Here is a 20856-nt window from a genome sequence, read left to right on the forward strand (position 1 = left end):
ATTTATATTTATAATTGATACATAACATTTTAAAAAACATGATCTCTGATAATAGGTGACAGACATTTTTTAAAGCACATTATTGTTGAAAAATATCGGTCAGTCATTGATCAGGGCATTAGGAAACATTTCCACATGTGCCGTAGGAATATATTAAATAAAATATTTATTAACCAAGCACTAGGCCAAACATTAGGGGCAAAGCGCTAGGTAAAGCACAAGGCCAAAGGCTAAGGGCAAACCTAGAGAAGTTCTTGCCCTCGAGGGGTCTTGATCCACTTGGGAAAATGCCAAAAACGTCACCAAGTGAGCTCATTTAATTACCAGTTAAATGTTCAATGTAGACACTGAGGGCTGTGTGGTCACGGTCGCCTATGAAGCCCGGAGTGATGGTTAAGTACCGTAATGCCGTGAGAAAGGAAGGTGATAAAATTAGAAAAATGGGTACTGAGGTAGTGTCCCACTGCAGGATCAGGACCCCTGGAGAGAGAGGTTCACCCTGAGGAAGTCCTGCGATAGCAGAGAGGTGAGGAAAGGATGCTCAGAGAAGAATGTGACCAAAAACAGTTTCTAAGAAGCCCACGTACCCCACACTCCAGACCAGAACAGTGATGTGTTCTACGCTGTCAGGAAGTTGGGTAGGGCTTTGAAACCGAGGCCTGTATCTCCCCAGTGGCATTGCTGTTGCAGGGAGTGTGAATAGAATACCCACCACGGTGATAAAACCGGGGAGTCAGGGACCCGCAGATACAGATGAGAGATCCTTACCGTGAAGTCAAATGCAAGAAAAACCTTGACTGTCCAAAGGAAAGGCGTCTGGCTTCTTTACACCTTCCTCGCGCTTGAAGAATGTTTTGCTTCCTGTGACCAGTGGTATCATGACCAGTATGATTGAACGGTAACTTGAGAAAATTCCCTGTTTAATATGTATCTCTATTCTTGTAGGCCTCTTTTTCGGGGAAGTTCAGATGTCGATCAGCTTGGAAAAATCTTGGAGTAAGTAGTAACTGTAATTTTACGTCAACATCCGTAGCACTAAAGCAATTGCAGTGCCTTTCGTCTGACGAATTTCATAATAAATATTTATCTCTTGTCTTTCCTCCCCTATACTGCCCCCTCAGTCGGTGTTACTATTTGTGTGGTGAGTGAGGACATGGCAGACATGCTGTTTTACGCAGAGCCCATTGTGATGTGTGGCCTAACACAGAAGCTCTGGAAGGTTCTATGTTGCTCGCGTGGATCTTTTCCAGGATCCTCCTTCTCCACTTGACTGAGCTCCATTTCTAGAGTTCAGATGTATTGTCTGCTTGGGGCCATTTCACGTGCATCCACCGTCTGAGGTGGGGTGCTTGGTTGCCTGGTAACCCATTCTTGCCCTCTGGGCTTCCTGTCCCCATTGAGTATCCCCATTGAGTCATCTAGATTGGTTTTGCATTGTTTTGTTTCGGATGGTTGGTACGCTCCACAAGCCATTTTTCTTTGGAGCACCAACACAGTAAATGAGACTCCTATGTGTCTCCTAGGTTCTAACCGTATGTTTGTTGCTAAATTCTGTACGATCTTGAGAAAGTCATTTAAAATGCTGTGTAAATTGCATACATGATGCCTGATACATAGTGAATGCTTTTAAAATGGTAGCTGTGGTTATAATTCATCATTAATTGTTTAACCTTTTTGTTCGTTAACTTCTTCACCTGAATAATGAAACTTTGGACGTAAGTTCTAAGATCCTTTCTTGCACTCAAATTCTTTGTATCTAATTGTCTGTTACTTAGCTCAATGATTTGCAGAGTTCTATTCATGTCTACATGTTTGTGCCTGTGGGAGTATGGATGCTTTCATGTTTCTAGAATGTTAAGAAGGGGCTTTTCCTCTCAGAAAGCATGAAGTATGTGCACTTCCCAAGCCCCATCAGAATCGGGGTGAAGTAAGAAAAAAGTGGGAGTTCCAGAGCCAAAAGTAGCCCCGATCATTGGTCTGTAACATTTTTGTAGGAATCCCAGTGATATTTATGAAATTTTCAGCCCATAAAACTGGTAAAAAAAAAAAAAATACCCGTAAAGAAACTATATGTTAACACTGTCTCCTGGAGCATGACTGCTTAAGACAGTTGGAATAAACCTGGAACCTCAATTTGTTCTTCTAATGACTGGAAAGCTCCACCAGACTTCTGATGATGCCAGTCCGCTGCTGAATCAGACCCCGTGGCTTTAAGGCCTGAAACATATTTGCTGGTGTTACTGTGGGGGGGCTTCCCTGGCCCAGGGCAGCTGCCAAGACTCCGCTCCTCCCCCCTCCTCCTCCTCCTCCTGCCACTTCATAAGATGGACAGATTCAGGACAAAACTCATGTTCTCTCTGCTTCTGGATGTCAACTACTGTGCTCATAAAGTGATGAACCCCCCTCAAGTCTTCCCCATCACTGTTGAATGTAGTTTGTGTGCAGTGTGAACTTGAAGCAAGAGCCGGGAAAGTCAGACACACCAGTGACTCTGTTAAAAGGAAAAGTGATCTTGACGGCACCCAGCTTGCCAGACCTTAAATCCGGCACCACCTTTCCCTTACGGACATCACCTGAGCGTTCTGTCCGCCTCTAGCCCTGGGCTCTGCGGACTTGTTAGCCTTGTTAGTGCCCCTTCATGTCTGAAGCCAGGGAGCTGGACCCAAAAGAACCTCTGACAAACATGTTTGACCTTGCGCCCAAGGGTAAGCCAGTCCCCCGCTGTGGCAAAGGCCTGAGACCCTAGGTTGCCAGCAAATAAGAAGCCGTGAAGTTCTGTAGGCCTTATGCCTTCAGCATTTCCTTCTTGGTTTCTGGCACTGTTTGCTGAAATTATGTTCTGTTTACTCTGCATTTGTTACTTTGGCATAAAGAAAAGGGACAATGCTGCACCCTAGTGTCATTTCTAAAGGACTTGAAAAATGATTTCTGTCCCCGCTGCCATTTATAGATTTTGTGCTGTCAGTCTTTATAGTACAAATGGCAACTTTTAAGGCTGATATTCAGCTGTCCAAATACTGAAATTTGATGCAAGCACTTTTTAATGGACCTATCAGAGTCTCACAACATTCGTATATGGGCCATTAAAGTTCATACTCGGTATTAAAGGGATTTTTTTTTTTTATTTTTTTTAAGGAAAGCCACATTCACATTCTCTTACGGGGAGAACTGTTTCTGCATTTAGAAAGATTTATACTTCAAAGAACAGCAAGTACTTTGAAAGTGAAACTGAATGCTGTGAGCTCGTGACATTTTAGAGCATTTTTCGGAGCAGAGTCATAGTTAAATGGAAACAAAATATTGGCTTTGGAATAAGGAGAGTTGGGTTCCCTCCCATTCCTGATCTGTGGCTGAACTCACTGTGTGTGATTGATACATTTCACTCATCCCTTCATTTCCATATCCATAAAAAGGAAGTAATAATGACCTTTGTGTCTCAGGAGGTCATTATGGGATCAGAGGAGGCAACAGATTTATTTTTTAAAGCTTTTTTTTTTTTTTTAAAGATTTTATTTATTTGACAGAGAGAAATCACAAGAGAGGCAGGCAGAGAGAGAGGAAGGGAAGCAGGCTCTCCGCTGAGCAGAGAGCCCAATGCGGGACTCGATCCCAGGATCCTGAGATCATGACCTGAGCCGAAGGCAGCGGCTTAACCCACTGAGCCACCCAGGCGCCCCGAGGCAACAGATTTAAAAATACTTTTGAGAGTTGTTATATAGCTAGCTAGCTACACATGTAACCACACATACATGTACACACAGAGGCAATCTGCTTTGCTCTTGGCCTTCAGCTGCCCATATCACCCGGTTTATTTCAATATATTTGAAAAGATTTTAAATTAATTGATTTCTAGATGACTGGCGATAATATGCAAAAAATATATAAAAATAGCTGAAAAGCTGGGGTGCCTGGGTGGCCCCGTGGTTTAAACCTCTGCCTTCAGCTCAAGTCATGATCTCAGGGTCCTGGGATCAAGTCCCGTATCGGGCTCTCTGCTCAGCGGGAAGCCTGCTTCCCTTCTCTCTCTGCCTATCTCTCTGCCTACTTGTGATCTCTGTCTGTGAAATAAATAAATAAAATCTTTTTTTAAAAAAAAAAAGAATAGCTGAAAAGCTAAAAATGAAGCAAATAAAGTTCTTTCATAAGCATTCTCTTCTTCCTCTACCTATCCCATTCTTTCCAAGCATATATATGTGTGTGTGTGTGTGTGTGTGTATATTTATGTCCTTTCATAATTAATAGTGGTATCTTTTTTCGTCCTATTCTTACTCTAGATCTTGCTATTAAGCAAATTTGTGTATTGCCGAAGTTGTCATTTCCCTTCACTTGTTCTGGTAGCTGTGTCCATGAGTCTGTCTTTATTTGCCTTAACATCATAACTCTCCCAGCATTTCCAACAGAGGTAGGATTACAGTGTCTTTTCCCGGGAACCCAGTGACAGGTGCAATTACAATACAGGTGTCTGCTCTTCCCAGGTGAGGTCTGTGACCTGGGCTCTGTTGAGGGAAGGCAAGGGGAAAGAGAGCCTTACAGAGAGCCTGTGATGTTCACCACATCTTCCTGAAACCTGGAAATCCATTCGGGAGAACACATCTTCTCGACCTTTGTCCCAGTGAGTGCAGGCCAAGGAGAAGGCTCTGATGCAGGCTAGCACCATTTCTAAGTGTAGTTAAAATAATTTGGTCAGGGGCACCTGGCTGGCTCAGTTGGTAGAGCATGCAACTCTTGATCTCGGGGTTGTAAGTTCAAGCCCCACATTGGGTGTAGAGATTACTTAAAAATAAAAGCTTAAAAAAAAGTGTGGTCAATTTGAATAGCCGTATATTCTGTCCAGTACATTATGACTTCTCAGTTTGGAGTTAATCAGAGTCTATAAGTGAGATACCTAAGTTCTTGCACCCCCTGATTTCCCTTGTTTAAATCTACTTACTATCTATACATAGACTTTATATTTTTTTAAGATTTCACTTACTTATTTGAGAGAGAGTGAAAGTCAGAGAGATCACAGAGGGAGAGGGAGAAGCGGACTGGCCAGTGAGGAGGGAGCTCAACTCAGGGCTGGATCCCAGGACCCTGAGATCATGACCTCAGCCAAAGGCAGATGCTCAACCAAGTGACTTACCCAGGCACCCCTATATACATCCACTTTAAATAATATCTCCATGGTGCAGGGGCACGTGGGTAGCTCAGTTCATTGAGCATCCCACTCTTGGTTTCCAGTGGGTCATGATCTCGGAGTGGTGGACGTGGCCCCCCTTTGTCCCCCATCAGGCTCTGTGCTGAACATGGAGTCTGCTTATCACTGCCCCCCAATTCATGTGAGCTATCTCTTTCTAATAAGTAAATAAAATCTTCTTCTAAAAAAATCTCCATAGTGTATAAGTTGTGTAAAGCCACTGACCTAATAATATTTCTGAAGAACCTCAAGTCACACATGAATAGCACTTACGTAGTTTCTATTTTTAGTGTGGTAGTGATACATTGCCCGTGCATTTTAGATTAATAACATTATTTGCCTCTTACAATAATAAAAATGGGTGGGGCACCTGGGTGGCTCAGTTGGTTGGGCATCTGCCTTCATCTCAGGTTATGATCTTGGAGTCCTGGGATGCCGCCCCATGTCGGGCTCCTTGCTCATCAGGGTAGTCTGCTTCTCCTTCTTCCGCTGCCCCTCCCCCTTCTCATGCTCTCTCTCTCTGTGTCTCAAATCAGTAAAATCTTTAAAGTAATAATGGGTAATGTATTGATATTGACAAGTACTGTGTGTCAGGCACTGTGCTATGCACTTCATATAAATTATCACTGTAAATTATGATTGTTAATAAATAAAGACACAGAAAGCTGTGAGGCTCACAGAAGTTAAGTAATTTGTCCTTACCTACCAATTAGTTGTACTCAGAATTTGGACCCAGTTCTGCCTTTTCCAAAACCTATGCTTTTTTTTTTAATTTATTTTTCGTATTTAAATATAGTTGACATACAATGCCTGTACTGTTTCTGTCTCACTTGATCCTCTCTCCATGTTTCTGACCCCAGAATAATTTTCGGGGGAAACATAAATGATACTGCCTTTATTTATTGCTTGCTCACTTTGGAATACCATAAAATAGTTTCATAGGGGCGCCTGGGTGGCTCAGTCAGTTAATCGTCCAGCTATTGATTTTGACTCAGGTCATGATCTCAGGGTTGCGAAATCGAGCCCTGTGTCAGGCTGTGCTCAGCCCAGAGTCTGCTTGTCTCTCTCCCTCTGCTCCTCCCCCCACTTGCTCGCTTGCTCTCTAAAATAAATAAATACAATCTTTTAAAACAAAAAAATTACTTTTTTAATATAAAATATATGTAAACTAAATTAAATTGATTTGAAATTAAATGATAAGGTAGTGTTTGCCTAGCACAGGATTAACATACCTTTTTAGCCTCTTTTTGGTCTTTTTTTTTTTTTAAGATTTTATTTATTTATTTGACAGAGAGAGATCACAAGTAGGCAGAGAGGCAGGCAGAGAGAGAGAGAGAGAGGAGGAAGCAGGCTCCCTGCCGAGCAGAGAGCCGGATGCGGGGCTCGATCCCAGGACCCTGGGATCATGACCTGAGCGAAAGGCAGAGGCTTTAACCCACTGAGCCACCCAGGCGCCCCTCTTTTTGGTCTTTTATGTCTTTTTGATTCTGACATATGTAATTACTGTTCGGGGAATTATTCTTTAGCCCAAAGTGCAACCAAATTTTATTTGTTAATGAGTCCTGCTAGATGAGCATCATAAAAGCATGTCAGTATGGTCAGAACACAAAAAGCACTCTTGGGCATAAAGGAAAATAATGCCTGTGTGGGCCTCCTACTCTGTCAGTATGTCAGGACTTACGGTAATAATACTGTTTTCTCTTTCTGCATCCCCTCATACGTTCACTATGTGCCACCAGAGGAATCTCTTACCTCCTCCCAGTGAATTTTACAGTGCTCCACTGAGACGGCCCTCTACCCTGTGATCTCCATATCGCAGGAGGACAGAGATGACAGACTGGCCAGGAACATCAGTGAGGGGCCCCCAGGACGCTGTGTACCCCGTGCCTGCCTCTCAGACTTCACCATCATCTGGATTTCGGTGGGAAAATAGCTTCAGCACGGCAGCTAGTAATGCTAACGTTCACACCTGGTTCTTTTGTAGCGTAATTGGACTCCCAGGAGAAGAAGACTGGCCTAGAGATGTTGCCCTTCCCAGGCAGGCATTTCACGCAAAAGCTCCTCAGCCGATTGAGAAGTTCGTAACAGATATTGATGAACAAGGCAAAGATCTACTTCTGGTAAGTTCACGCGGTGCAGAGTCAGTCTGTGTGGTGCTGATGAGGGACGTGACCTGTCCGCCAGTTAGTCCCCAGGGAGGTGGGCGCAGCATTTGGCATCACATACCGTAGCCATGCAGAGCAGGAGGCTACAACCTCTCTTCAGCTTTCATTTCTACACCTGCGGGAGCTGGTGGCCTCTCATTCTGGAATATCTTCGCTTCCTGCAGAAAGAGAAAGAGTCTGATCCACACACTTTCAGTCGGCCGTCTTTAAATGTTCATTAGAACGCAGCTGCAGAAGCCTCTCGATTGATCTAGACACGCGCTTTCCATAAGCAGTGAAGACGGCGTGCAGGTAGAAAATACCTCACCGAAACTAAGGACTCGTGTTCTGTTTGAGATTCAGACTCGTAATACTTGGCCTTACACATCCTTCCCTGTACCTGGGGGGACAGACCAGAGGTAGAGGAGTGGACCTGTTGAGCTACTCTTGGTGTTCAGAACCCAGTGAGTAATGAGTGTATCCTTTGCCTACTACTGACAACCTTTGATATCTCACCCAGAAAGCGCTCCTGGACCTGGAGGCACCAGGGCTCCGTTCTGCCGAAGCAGTCTAAATTTCCGATGCAGACCGACGAGTCTGTAGGCTTTGGTAGAAATGTTCTGCTTCAGCTCTTCGTGGACACAGCCATTCATGGGCAGGTTCGCAGAGCCTGGGCTTTCCCAGCCCTAATTCCATCTTCACCTGATGGCGGCTTGTTTTCCGCTTACTCGGATTCCCTGCACCGCCACGTTACGGAGAAGGACGGCTTTATTCTTAAGACACTCATTAAGGACTTTGACTCACATCCTTGGAAATCAGTTATTATTATTAGAAGGGAGAATATAGTCTCCTGTACAGAGGCTCACTGTATGGACACACTTGCTGGCTCACCTGCTATTTAGGAAAATTTTTCCCGGGCTTCAGATAACAGACAAGTACTTGCATTACCTTAAGAAAACTGGGTTTGGGGGCACCTGGGTGGCTCAGTGGGTTAAAGCCTCTGCCTTCGGCTCAGGTCATGATCCCAGGGTCCTGGGATCGAGCCCCGCATCGGGCTCTCTGCTTGGCAGGGAGCCTGCTTCCTTCTCTCTCTCTGCCTGCCTCTCTGCCTAGTTGTGATTTCTCTCTGTCAAATAAATAAAATATTAAAAAAAAAAAAAAAAGAAAGAAAGAAAGAAAAGAAAAAAGGGGGTTTGATGGAATGTTTCATGTGGCCTGGCAGTGGAAAGCCACCCAGAGTGTGAATGCTCTCTCAGTCCTGCTAAGAGCATCACCAGGTGTCTACGTGTCTCTGCCCTGCAGGCCTTTTCTCCCCCTCGCTGCCTCTTTTCGGTAGTACTGTCTGCTCCCCTTAGCTGTGCCTGGCCCTTTGACTTCAGAACTTCAGCGAACTCATGGATGCTTTGAGCTCTAACCTCCACTGCTCACATTTGTTCTGTTAGTATTTCCTACATCAGATTCCTAAAAGGAAGAATGTGGCTGACACACCTCACCTTTTTGCCAAGCCATGATAAGAGTTGCTGCCTAGAGCCCAGTCACCATTCCTGGTCCAGTCAGCTCTGCCAGGAAGGGGTAGGGACGATGTGTTAGAACAAAACGGCCACCATGGGCTTTCCTTTTCAGCAAGAACTTTGAATCGAATGCTCCTCTTAGAAGATTCTGGACACAGAATCACAATGATAGCCAATTTTAGTAGTGAAGCATCCCACTCCATCAGCTACTGGGACACCCAGAGACGGCTCAGAGTATCTGTTTATTCCAACATCAGGAGGAATCACCAAGAGGATGTAAAGATAGCAGACAATGCCCCAGGCTCATTCAGTGTCTCCCACTAGTGGTGGCTTTCCAAGTCAGATGACACACGAGTGCTCAACTAGAGAAGTAGCAGCAGACAGAGAAGAAAAAGGCACAAAGAGACTACCAGAGACACAAGGCAGAGGGTGACAGTGAGTGTCAGCAGAGATTAGAAAAAACAAAGGAACAAGAAGCAGCCCCAGTGACATCAGGACTAGAAGAAACATAAGGATAAAACATTATAATTCACGGGCATTCCGGGAGAGGACAGCCCAGGACCTCAAAGCTTAGAACCCCTGAAAGATCTCACTGTTTCCTGCTAGAGGGACACAGGGGAGGACTATGGAGCAGAAGAAAGAGAGCCATCCGGTACCAGAGAGGCAGCTGAGACGCCAGCCATATTTGTTGCCTCTTTTCAAAGCGATTTAGTAAGAATGAAAGAGGGAAAGGTATTTCCGAAAGTTGTTTCATTTAAGAAACAGCATTTGAGTTTTAGCACTTTGAGAATTGTCCTTTGTTTTATCTGAAAACAAGGCTGACACTCTAGTGTCTCAGCCGTGTGTGGATGGATATCTACCTTGGTGTTTACAAATGCTCTTACACACGTAAGTAGTGCACAGTCATAAGACCATTCAGGGGGATGATTATTTTTAACATCCAAAACCTACCCATCTTTACATCTTTGTCCCCTTCATCGTGGTTAACTTGAGAGGCTGGGTACTTACTCCAAGTATGAAGCTCTTGCTGAAAAAAGTTTCTGCTGTCAAACTGTTTTCAGAGCCTTGAGGCACATATTAGGAGACAAGGGTTTTCCTTGGATTAGTATGCTTTTGCTGCATAACGTACAACCCAAAAATCTCCCTGGCATACAGCAGTAAGCATTTATTTCTTGCTCACGGGTTTGCAGCTTGGCAGAGACCCCTGTGTTGCGGCCTGTGAGTCAAGGACAAGTGTTCTCCGTGTGTCTCATTCTGGGCCCCAGAACAAGAGGGTTTTTGGGTCGCTGGGGCTTGTTTTTCTCATAATAGAAGGTGGATGCTCCCAGAAGGGCAAGCAGAAGCACATGATGGCCCCAGTGGCCTAGGCTTGGAAGGCACCCTGCTGCTTCTGTTCACATTCCATTGGCCAAAGTAAGTTACATGGCCAAGGCCAACTCTAATAGAAGAAAGAATACTTCTCCCGTGAAGGGAGGGGTGGGAAGAAGGAGGATACGTGTTGAAAAATGATCCAGTCCGTCACAGTAGTCAATTCTTGACTAAACAGCAGTTCCAGAAGTTCATCTTATCAGTTATTTGCCAAGTAAATTAGATTTTCGTGGAGAAACAATATTCTTACACAAGACTTGGAATGAATTCTCAAGTCACTTAATTGCTCTGTGGAGGTAGAATAGTGATGGAACTTAGCCACCATGTCTATCAATGTTTCTAGGACTTAAGTATCAAGACTCCCAGTTTGGGGCACCTGGGTGGCTCAGTCAATTGAGCGTCTGCCTTCGGCTCAGGTCATGATTCCAGGGTCCTGGGGTGGAGCCCCGAATTGGGCTCACACTTGGCATGGAATCTGCCTCTCCCTCTCCTTCTGCCCCTCCCAGACCAGTGTGCGTGTGTGCGGGCATGCGCTCTCTCTCTCTCTCTGTCTCCCTCCCTCTCAAATAAATAAAATCGTTTAAAAAGAGAGAGAGACCATGACCTGAGCCGAAGGCAGCGGCTTAATCCGCAGGGAGCCTGCTTCCTCCTCTCTCTCTGCCTGCCTCTCTGCCTACTTGTGATCTCTCTCTCTGTCAAATAAATAAATAAAATCTTTAAAAAAAAAAAAAGAGAGAGACTTCCAACTTGAGATTCTCACACACTTCCACATTAGGCTAAGGAGTTCTCTCCATCCTCTTCCCAGCTCTTAGCCATCAGGATAGCTGTGGGAATGGGCTTCCTCCCACACAGTCCTCTAGGGACACGTCTCTCTATCTTGAACATGTTCCCACAACTTTTTTTTTTTCTTTGTCCCTATGTCCTGGGGATTAAACTCGCTGCTTCCTTTTCTAATGTCACTACCTAATTTTCTCCTTCCTGGACTCTGGGGAAGAGAAAACTCAGGCTCAAGGATTTTGCCCCTGCTCTTCTGTCATGAGGGAATTCAGCCCATGTAAAACTTCTCTTAGATGTTTATTGCTATTAGAGACAGTAGGACCATTCTAGCAACAAGCTCCTTCCTCTGCTTGCCCTTTGGCTCTTTTGTTTTCAGGAGACATTGTGAGAAACCGCCATCCACGGACTGGTGGGGAGCTCAGCTTAATCAAGATTTCAGGAGACCCGGGGCGCCTGGGTGGCTCAGTGGGTTAAGCCTCTGCCTTCACCTCGGATCATGATCTCAGGGTCCTGGGATCGAGCCCCGCATCGGACTCTTTGCTCAGCGGGGAGCCTGCTTCCCTTCCTCTCTCTCTGCCTGCCTCTCTGTGTACTTGTGATCTCTGTCTGTCAAATAAATAAAATCTTTAAAAAAAAAAAAAAAGATTTCAGGAGACCCAAAAATTTGCCTGGAATTATATATAGAATTTTCCAGGTCAGTAGTGTTCAACAGAATGTTAGAGAGGGTCCTGATCTAGTCAGGACCTGACTGAGACTCTGAGCTCCTCGAGAGCAAAAACCCAGGTTAAATGGAAGAGGTCAGCATAACGTAATGTGAAGTCTTCAGATGACAGATGGGACTGAAACTGATAGACATTTCAGGTCCCCAGCTCAGTGCAGTGTGCACTGCATCACACAGATGGGGAAGCCGGTAGGGTTTTTCTGCTCCTGGTGTGTTCCTGGGTGATGGGTGCGTCTGACTCATCCTTCACTAGTGCTGGCCACCTGCTGGGCGCTGTGGAGGTGTTGGTGGAAGGACAGGAAGAGGATTTGAAGGACACCCAGGGTTGGAGTGGAAATGGAGCTGAGGTTAGGGAAGCGCTCTGCCTGCTTGATGGTGAATCGGCCGTTGGGGAGTAAAGATTACTGCTCCAGAGGCTGGCGTTCCCCCGCTTTGACCTTCTGCCTGCACTTGGACTGACAGCCCAGAATAGAGTTCGGTACCAGAACTGAACCTGGAGGATGGTCCAGCCCTGGGGCAGAATCCATGGCTGGCCGGTGGATTGAGAAAAGTTGGTCGTAGGTGTTGCCCCTTACGTGCCCCCTCCTTAACATCTTTATTTCCTGGTTTAAAATGTATTTCTGTTTTTATTTCTTCTGTTGTTGGTTTGGTTTGGTTTTGATTTTAGAAATATGTCAGAAACTGTTAATGATTAATTAGCCTTTTACCCCTGAGCAAGGTAACCCCCCTTCCATTCCTGACTCATCAGTAAACCTTGGGGGAGGGTAAAAAGTTTAAAAGCGTAGTCCTGACTGTAGCACTAAGTTGGCTAGCATTAGAAAAGTCACTATCTAAATAAAGTTGTATACATACTACAATAATAATAGTATTTTTTAAAGGATGCGGGGTGGGTTGAAGGGAAAGCCTGGGGAGGTAACAGTCCACAGGCAACGCAAAAGCTATTGCCTTTTCCTGAAGGGCAGTTTATACCTTAAGGCCATATATAAGATGGCTGTGTCTATATATTTTGTTTAGTGACCATTTTTTTAGGATTTTTTTTTTTTTAAGACTTTATCTGAGAGAGCGCAAAAGCAGGAGAGATCACGGAGGGAGAGGGAGAATCAGACTCACCGCTGAGCAGGGAGCCCAATGTAGGACTCAATCCCAAAACCCTGAGATCATGACCTGAGCCGAAGGCAGACACTTAACCAACTGATCACCCGGGTACCCCCTTATTTATTTTAGAGAGAGAAGGAAAGAGCGAGCAGGAGCAGGAGGCGGGGGTGGGGGGAGAGAATCCCAAGCAGACTCCCTGCTACGCATAGAGCCCGATGTAGGGCTCCGTCTCACCACCGTGAGATCATGACCTAAGCCAAAACCAAGAGTCGTCCGCTCAACCAACTGAGCCCCCCAGGCGCCCCGTAGTGTTCCTTGAAGTAGATGCTCGTTCTCTTTCTAGACACACTTAATTCATGTAGTGAATACACATATAACTGTCTAAACATATTATTTAGATATTATTATTTAGATATCTATTATTTAGATATTATTATTTAGATATCTATTATTTAGATGGACATGTTTTACATCAATCAATGATTCTTTCTTTATCACAGAAGTGCTTAACATTCAATCCAGCCAAAAGAATATCAGCCTACAGTGCCCTGTCTCACCCATACTTCCATGACCTGGAGAGGCGCAAGGAGAACCTGGACGCCCGTCTGCCACCCAGCCAGAACAGCTCAGACATGAACACAGCCTAAGGCCCTGCCGCCGCCTTGTGCTGATCACCTGCAGAACACCCTTGGTGGCTGATGCCACCCCCTCCCTCACCCTGAGTAAGCCCCAGCAGAGCTGCTGAGGATCACTGGCTGGGGACCTTCTAGTCGCCGTCTTCTGGACGGGCTCTGCTTCTCCGTGGAAACCGCTTAGTTTACTGTTTTGAAATCAATGCAAGAGTGATTGCAGCTTTATGTTCATTCGTTTGTCTGTCTGTCTGTTTGTTTCGAGAACCTGGAAAAATTCCAGAAGAAGAGAAGCTGCTGACCAATTGTGCTGCCATTTCATTTTTCTAACCTTGAATGCTGCCAGTGTGAAGTGAGCAATCCAGGCACAGCTGAGTTATGATGTAATCTCTCTGCAGCTGCCCCAGCCTGATTCGGTACTTTTGAGCGAGAGTGTGTGCGTGTGTGTGTGTGTGTGTGTGTGTGTGTGTGTGTGTGATTCTTGTTCTCTTAAAGTGTTACTTTCTGTAAACAACAAGAATAATTGAATTTGAAAGACTCAAAGTAACCTATAAATAACAGGTTTCTGTTGACTAAAGGTGATTATCAGCATGGGCTTCTTGAATTAGAAAGTTGAGCCCATGTCCTCAGAATTTCATGGTCAAAAGCAGTAAATTTGCTAGCATTAAAAGGTTCACTATCTAGATAAGGTTTATATTCACAACAAAAGGAAAAAAAAATACTGGTATCTTTTAAGAGACCTGTTTTTTAAAGCATGCATTCTAGTTACTCTTCAAAAAAAGCTGAATTTACTCAGTATAAGTCCATTTTAACTTGTATTATATGCTTTTATTGTTTCTTCTGAAAAATACCCTATAAGCTTTTTCTTACTTGCTATAGACTTAGGGAGTGTACCTCAAATAGGTAAAATTGTCACACAAAAAAAAAAAAAATTAGAGAAAGCCTTTATTTCCTGGTTTGAAATCTATTTCCTTCTTGGGTTTTGTTGTTACTTTATTTTGTTTTTGATTTTAGGAATTTGTCAGAAACTGTTTGCTGTCTTGGTGTGGAGAGTAGTTCTGTCTGACCAGAGACAGGAATACCATTTAAGTTTCCCTATGACACTGTACGTTTTCTACCACGCACTGCCTTGTTTGCAAAGTGTCCATCTTATCTATCCCCCTCAAATATATATATCCGACCTCAAATATAAATTACTACCATTACATAACTAATAACAGATTGCCCACGCTTTTCCTAAACACCTCCTGCTTGCTTGCTTTCAGTGAACCTTTTGTGAATACTTAGATTCAGATTGTGGCTTATGGCTCCGATTTCACGATCCTAACAGGGTCCCCCCAGTATGTCCTTGTTCTGATGCAATCTTCCTACCTGGCATTCGTTGTTGTTATCTAGGCAGTGAAGTAGAGGACTGGTTCTTCTCTTATCACCAGCACATAGATTGCTTTAAACTGTTACTTAGGGTTTTACAATTTTTTTAGAATATATTGTCAGTTAGAATCAGAGGGAATGTCTTTAACTATTTTTTAGAAATATATATTTACTCTATAAAATGATCTTTTCTCCATCCCTAGGCTGTGCTTGTTTCTAGTGCCTTGTGCCTACTCCTGCTCTCTGCAGAGCCAGCCTGACCTGGGCATTGTGAACAGCTTTATTTTTTTCTCTCGCCGTTTTCTCTACTGTTCTTTATGTTCCAATGTCATCTCTGCCTTGTATGTGATTAGTGCTCAAAGACACAGAGATTAAGTATCTTTCTGGAAGTTTAGCTGTCTTTGCTTTCTGACTCATGATTTGAGTGCGTGCAACAGTTAGACTATGTTTAGAGTTAGGGTTTTCAAAAAATGAACATTGCTTCCCTCAGTAGAAAATGTTCCAGATGATGTTTATATGTTGTCAAGCCTTCCTGAATTCTTCACAGCTCAGTGTTTCTATGCTACCATCTTGAGCAAGAAAAAAATTAGGAGACTTTTCTCCTGGAAAGCTTTTTGGGGTGGGAATTACTCCTTTTTAATATATATGTTGTTTAACATTTTTCTAACTCAGTAACTTGAAGGGCAGGAAGATTTGTCTAAAACCGGATACAAAATGAGAAGATGGGCCATATGAATGTTTTACACTTTCTTTGTTGTTCACAATATTGATTTTGCTTTGTTATCCCTTGTAAATGCTTGAGATATAACGAATCCAGAGCATGGGGGCGGGGGGCGATGTCTCCTCTGGAACAGTGAGCTCTGCCTTTCCTTTGATGGCAGGTCAAAATACCAAGACATTTTTGCTGGGACCTAGACAATTGAATATTAAAACTCACTGCACTGATTCGTCATGTGCTTTTTGTTTCACATCCACTATTAGAGTGGACATAACTTGACTCTGCTTTTTTTAAGTTTTTCCTAAGTTCTTTCGAGAAAAATGCAGCTGTTCTAAACTGGAATTTTTCAGCATTCTTGAGGATTTTAAACAAGTAGAGAGCCCCCACTTTATTTCTAGCATACACTTTTGGTTCATTTCTTGGTACTGTTTATAAAAAAAAAAAGCACAAACAATTTCAGCATTGGATACTTGCAGATTATCCTCAGAGAGGCAGGAGGAGGAGGCACCTCGGCCTCTCTGAACTTTAAGAGTCTGACCCCAGCTCTTCCATGCATAGTTCTTGGGAGTTGAGTGATTACCCTCTTGCTTTATGTCTTGTATATCTGGCCTACCAGTTCTCGAATGCAGATCCCACACAAGCACCCTTAGCATTAGGGCACCTGGACGTGAATAGCAGCATAGGACCTGACTGAATACAGCTTATTCTTCTGTGACATATGGTTTCAAAGGTCTTTGCCAAAAGTGAAGGCATGGTTAGCCGCAAAGGCCACACTGCCCCAGGGGTATACTGAAGCCGCTTACAACAGTAAAAATCTGGGGTCAGATTGAAAATCACGTTCGCATTTCGTAAGAGAACTGGTGCTGGCGTGTGGCTGCTGGTTTCTACATGACAGTTGTTCTGGTGGTCCAGGCGCTATGGGAACTGTGGTGTGGGCTGGAATTCTAACAGTCCCATTGAAGAATAAAAGAGACACCTGTCCGTTTCAGCATCATAAGCTATCATGTGGCAAAGGTAATAAGGCCTTAATCGTCTAACCTTAAAAACGTAACTTCCAAGAGCTTTTAAGAACCCAGTGACTTGGTGCCTCCCACTTTTGTCTCTCCCTTAAAGTGGACAGGAACCCAAGAAGCAAAAAACCTGTTTTGGACAAGAGCTCCGAGCCATTTTATCCCTCTGTATTCTCATGATTTTGTCTCAGGAATCACACACTAGGAATGGCACACTTTTCATTTAGCCCATTGTGTCTTATGGAAAAATAGTTGAAAGTATTTACCTCAGAGTAGAATCTCTACCTTTTAGTTTTAAGTAAAAATGAAAATTTCAGAATGCACGGGATTATCATAAAGAGAATTTGTACCCCTTACTAAAGATTTTATCTTTAGTTTGATGGCTCCAGAATGCGGTACTGTCCATCTTGAAAAAAACCTAAATAGTACCAAACATTGTGAACCTTTAATTATGTATTAAAATTGAGCTTTTAACCACAGCTGCTTCTCTTAAAAGTGGTGCCTATTAAAGTCAGTAATGTAATCCTCATTCCTTTATGGAAATTAAAATCATGTAAGCTTCTAATATAAACATTAAAATTCTGCTCTTCAAATAATTGCTTCTTAAAAGTGACAACTGGACTATTTGTATGATAAGCACACAAGAGAGTGTCTAACATTTTCCAAAAGCAGGCTTTTGTTGCATCATCAGGTCTAAGAAAGAGTAATAGTAAAAGTTAATAAGCCACTGTAATTAATTATATTAGTACAGAAACTATAGAATATTTACCTTGGAAAGAAAATGTTGAAACATTATAAATTCTGAGGTATTGATAGAATTCAGAAGAATGCATGTTTTACATTGTGACACGTAAAAACAGTGTCTTTATTTTATAAAAATAAAGATGTGACGTGATTTCAAAATCTTTAAAAGTCCTAAAACAGTGGACAATGAGTAGAGGAAATTCAGAAAAAAGTGAAGGTTTTTAAAAAAGGGTAGTTTCAAAGTTAGATATATTTTGAAGGATAGATATTAACAAATATATTATAAGAATTTATATTACAGTCACCTGGCAACTATGAAATCGATATGTTCTAAAACATGTCTTACGGAAAAGCTGTTCCAAAGCAGTTGCCATTTCAAATGTCGGCCTGAAGAAACTAAACTACCCGTACCCCTTTCTTAGTTTGTGGGAGGAAGCAGCTATGAGAAGCTACACTTGTTATACAAGCCTAAGAGTGTTCGTTGTAAGAAATATATATACGTACTAATTTTATAAAGGCACATTTCCTGTGCCACCAGGATTTTTTTGAAAAACTGAAGCCCAAATCATGTGCATCCAGTACAATTCAGATGTATAACTAGAAACATAGCTACGTGCTCCTTCCCCACCATGGAGAAACTTCTCGAGGCTACCCAAAAGCCTGTCCAGCAACGTGAGCCCCCAGATAATTAACAGTGGTGTTTTCCTCCACAAGCACAAGAAAACAGCATTTTCATTTCTTATCCATGCAGTTTTCAACCTATTTGTGTTACATACCTATATCTCAAGCATTTGTAATTTGTACTTTTTCAGAAAGTAAACCACAAGATTCCTCTGGCCTTTTCTATCTTCTGATGTTTGTATACAGCAGATATGTAAAAGAGGAGGGGTCTGATTTTAATTTTTTTTTTCTCAGTTGTTTGTTTGTCTTAATGAAGTATGAATCAGCTTTTTCAAAATGTTTTCTATTTCTTAGCATTCCCAGGGAGTTTAGATAAATGCATGAACTTCCATCAACATATTTATGTTTCCTTTGATACTGGTGCTCTGGCCTTCAAGAAGAAAACAAGAGCCTCTTGAAAATTTATACAGGCTTTTTTTTTTTCAAGCATCTACTTAAAGACTATTACAGCAATTTGAAGGTTGTAAGGTAGGAAAGGGAAACGATTTTTCTTGCAAATGTCTGTTTTAAATTTCACACTGTCCTAAGACATAGGCTTTCTTGTTTCATTCCAGTATATTCCACAAGGTGGCACTTTTGGGGGGAGAAAAAAAAATCTGAGCAAGGCTAAAGAGGTACTTCTCAAGACTTCATTCTAACTTTATTTTTCTGCACATATTTTACTCTTGCTTAGCACTTGTTTCGGGGGATGATTGACCTCGATATTTTAGTTGTTCGCTAGGTTCTGAACAATTGTCTGAAGGGGAGTTGTACTTGAGAATGAATAATACACCCATTTTGATCATTTATGTGCATAAAGAGAGCCAAGACATATTTTTCAAGAAGCATTTTTTTTGAGGTACCTAATTACCTCACTCTTCTAGGTGCAGAATTTACAAAGATGGGCAGGCTTAGTAGTTAAAAGGCAACACTCATCTGTGACCTGAATAGTTTTGTGAGGTGTGGAAAACTCCAGTGGCCTCAGCCAAAGTACCTGTACCCCCACCTGGTGTTTTCCCATTTCCTACCATGATGGCCTTTATACATTGATTACAATTTTAAATTCTCATTTAGAAATGAGGTGAGTAAAATAAGTAACATTGGTATTTAAATAGACAAAACGATTTTTTTCTGAAGAATTGGCCATGCTTAAACAGAGCCCTTATATACTAAAAGGCATGGTAATTTTTTTTACATCTGTATAATCACAAGTGTAAATTCACAATAAGTGCTATTTTATAAAAATCCTGTCCAAGCATGTGAGCATAATAACCTAGCAGTATATTTACATAAATCTTTCATTTCTCCACTTGGGAAGTTCTTTGACAACGTTCTCTCTGTATCTATATAGAGATATACCCATACACTCCTGTGTTTTAATTCACAGGTCTGCTCAGAGACTGATCATCCCCCAGATGATTTTAGTTAATTTTAGAATTCCTTTTCTTCAGTAAGTGTTACAGAAATTTAGGAGGAAGACAGTTAATAGTACTTTTCAGAGTTGCCTTAGCACGGCAAAACAAAAGGCAGTTTACTCCTGCGTGGCGGAAACTCCATAGTGCTTGCTTAACTTGCCTGCAGAGTAGCCGGCAGGCAAGTCTCATTAATACATTCTAAATGGAAACACCACACACACTAGGGGCTGGCCAGAGCTCTCTGGGGACTCGTCAGCCTCATCCCTCTGCTCAAAATCCCACCAAAGTAGAGTCCAGTTTAAGCCTCTAAATGGAAAGCCAGATTCAGACCTCGAATTTGTTACCATTTGGGCCAGTCTGAACTCTACTTGCTCGTGGTCAGCACTAGACGCCCACCTGAAAACCCCGAGGGTACGCCGCGCCGTCACCCCGCCCCTTTGGCAGTCGAGTGGCAGTGGGCGGAGCTGGCTGGGACCCGCCCGCCGCTCACCTGTTAGTGCCTGAAACCTACACCCGGCGGGATACTGCCCGCGGTCCATGTGCCCTGCTGCTGTCTCAGAGGCATCTGTTCTGCAGTCCTAGGAAGTAAAATGTCCCTAGAAGCAAACGGGTGTCCTCTGTGCATAAATAAAGTACAACACAATTCTTTGAAAGTTCGGGTATAATAAAGAGATGCCGCTCTGTGTGAAGCATGTACCGGGCATCTCTCAGGCTCTAAGCTCAGCTTTTTTTTTTTTTTTTTTTTTTTAAAGAGAAGATGTATAATTACAGGAAAGATTTTTTTATTTTTTTATTTTCTAGCATTCTACATATATGGTGGCAAAAGATAAGCGTGGAAAAGTTTTGTTTTGAAAATTTGTTTATTTTCTGCCTTAGCGAAAGCTCCTCGCTCTCTAGTTTCTACTTTCTACTTTCCCTTTTTTTGAAAGGGGGGTGTCAAATAGCTAAGGGTAGATAAGCCAATTATCTCACATAGTAGGGGACTTTCCTGTTTAGAGGACCTTATGTATGAATTGTTTCATCAAGCAAGTAACTCCTTCTCTACCTTAGGACTTCAGATTGTCAAATACAGGTTTCCTTGATAAAGGGGGCACATAACGGTACATATTGCAGTAAGGACCTATGACTGTAGCACTAAGGAGCGAGCATAGAGCCACACACAGTTACTTAAATTTCTAACGCTCTGTGGTTTCTGGCCAAATTCTGCTGACATGCTTAGGTTACAGTCCTGAAGATACTCATCATACCCTTAACTTGAAAGTTTCTAATCTTAAGTTTTTTTGAAATGCAATAATATGTATTAGTTAGCAATACTTCTGTGATCACCAGCAGCTTCTAATTTAACCTTGAAGTCCGAATAATGAAAATAGTTCCCAGCAGTAATACAGTTCTTGAACTGCCCTCCCCCCCACCAAGTACATTATATAGCTTCTCAGTTTGGTCCTGTGTTCGCAACAACGTCCACGTGAATATTACAGTTTCTCGCTTATTTTGTATTCATGTGTTTTACTACGACC

At 42.8% G+C, this 20856-nt stretch overlaps 1 protein-coding gene across 3 annotated transcripts in view; it reads left to right on the forward strand.

Moving 5' to 3' along the window:
* The window catches only part of CDK6 (cyclin dependent kinase 6), a 239383-nt gene extending 219209 nt beyond the window's left edge, over positions 1 to 20174 (forward strand). For all 3 annotated transcript variants that reach the window (XM_046020621.1, XM_046020622.1, XM_046020620.1), the window contains exons 6-8: positions 946 to 996; positions 7161 to 7296; positions 13293 to 20174. In XM_046020621.1, the coding sequence (XP_045876577.1) occupies positions 946 to 996; positions 7161 to 7296; positions 13293 to 13439 (334 nt within the window). In that variant the 3' untranslated portion in view covers positions 13440 to 20174. The remainder of the gene's footprint in view (positions 1 to 945; positions 997 to 7160; positions 7297 to 13292) is intronic.
* Positions 20175 to 20856: the final 682 nt, after the last annotated feature.

This window comes from Meles meles, chromosome 10 (assembly GCF_922984935.1).
Source record: "Meles meles chromosome 10, mMelMel3.1 paternal haplotype, whole genome shotgun sequence".
In the NCBI taxonomy this organism is placed as follows: Eukaryota; Metazoa; Chordata; class Mammalia; order Carnivora; family Mustelidae; genus Meles; species Meles meles.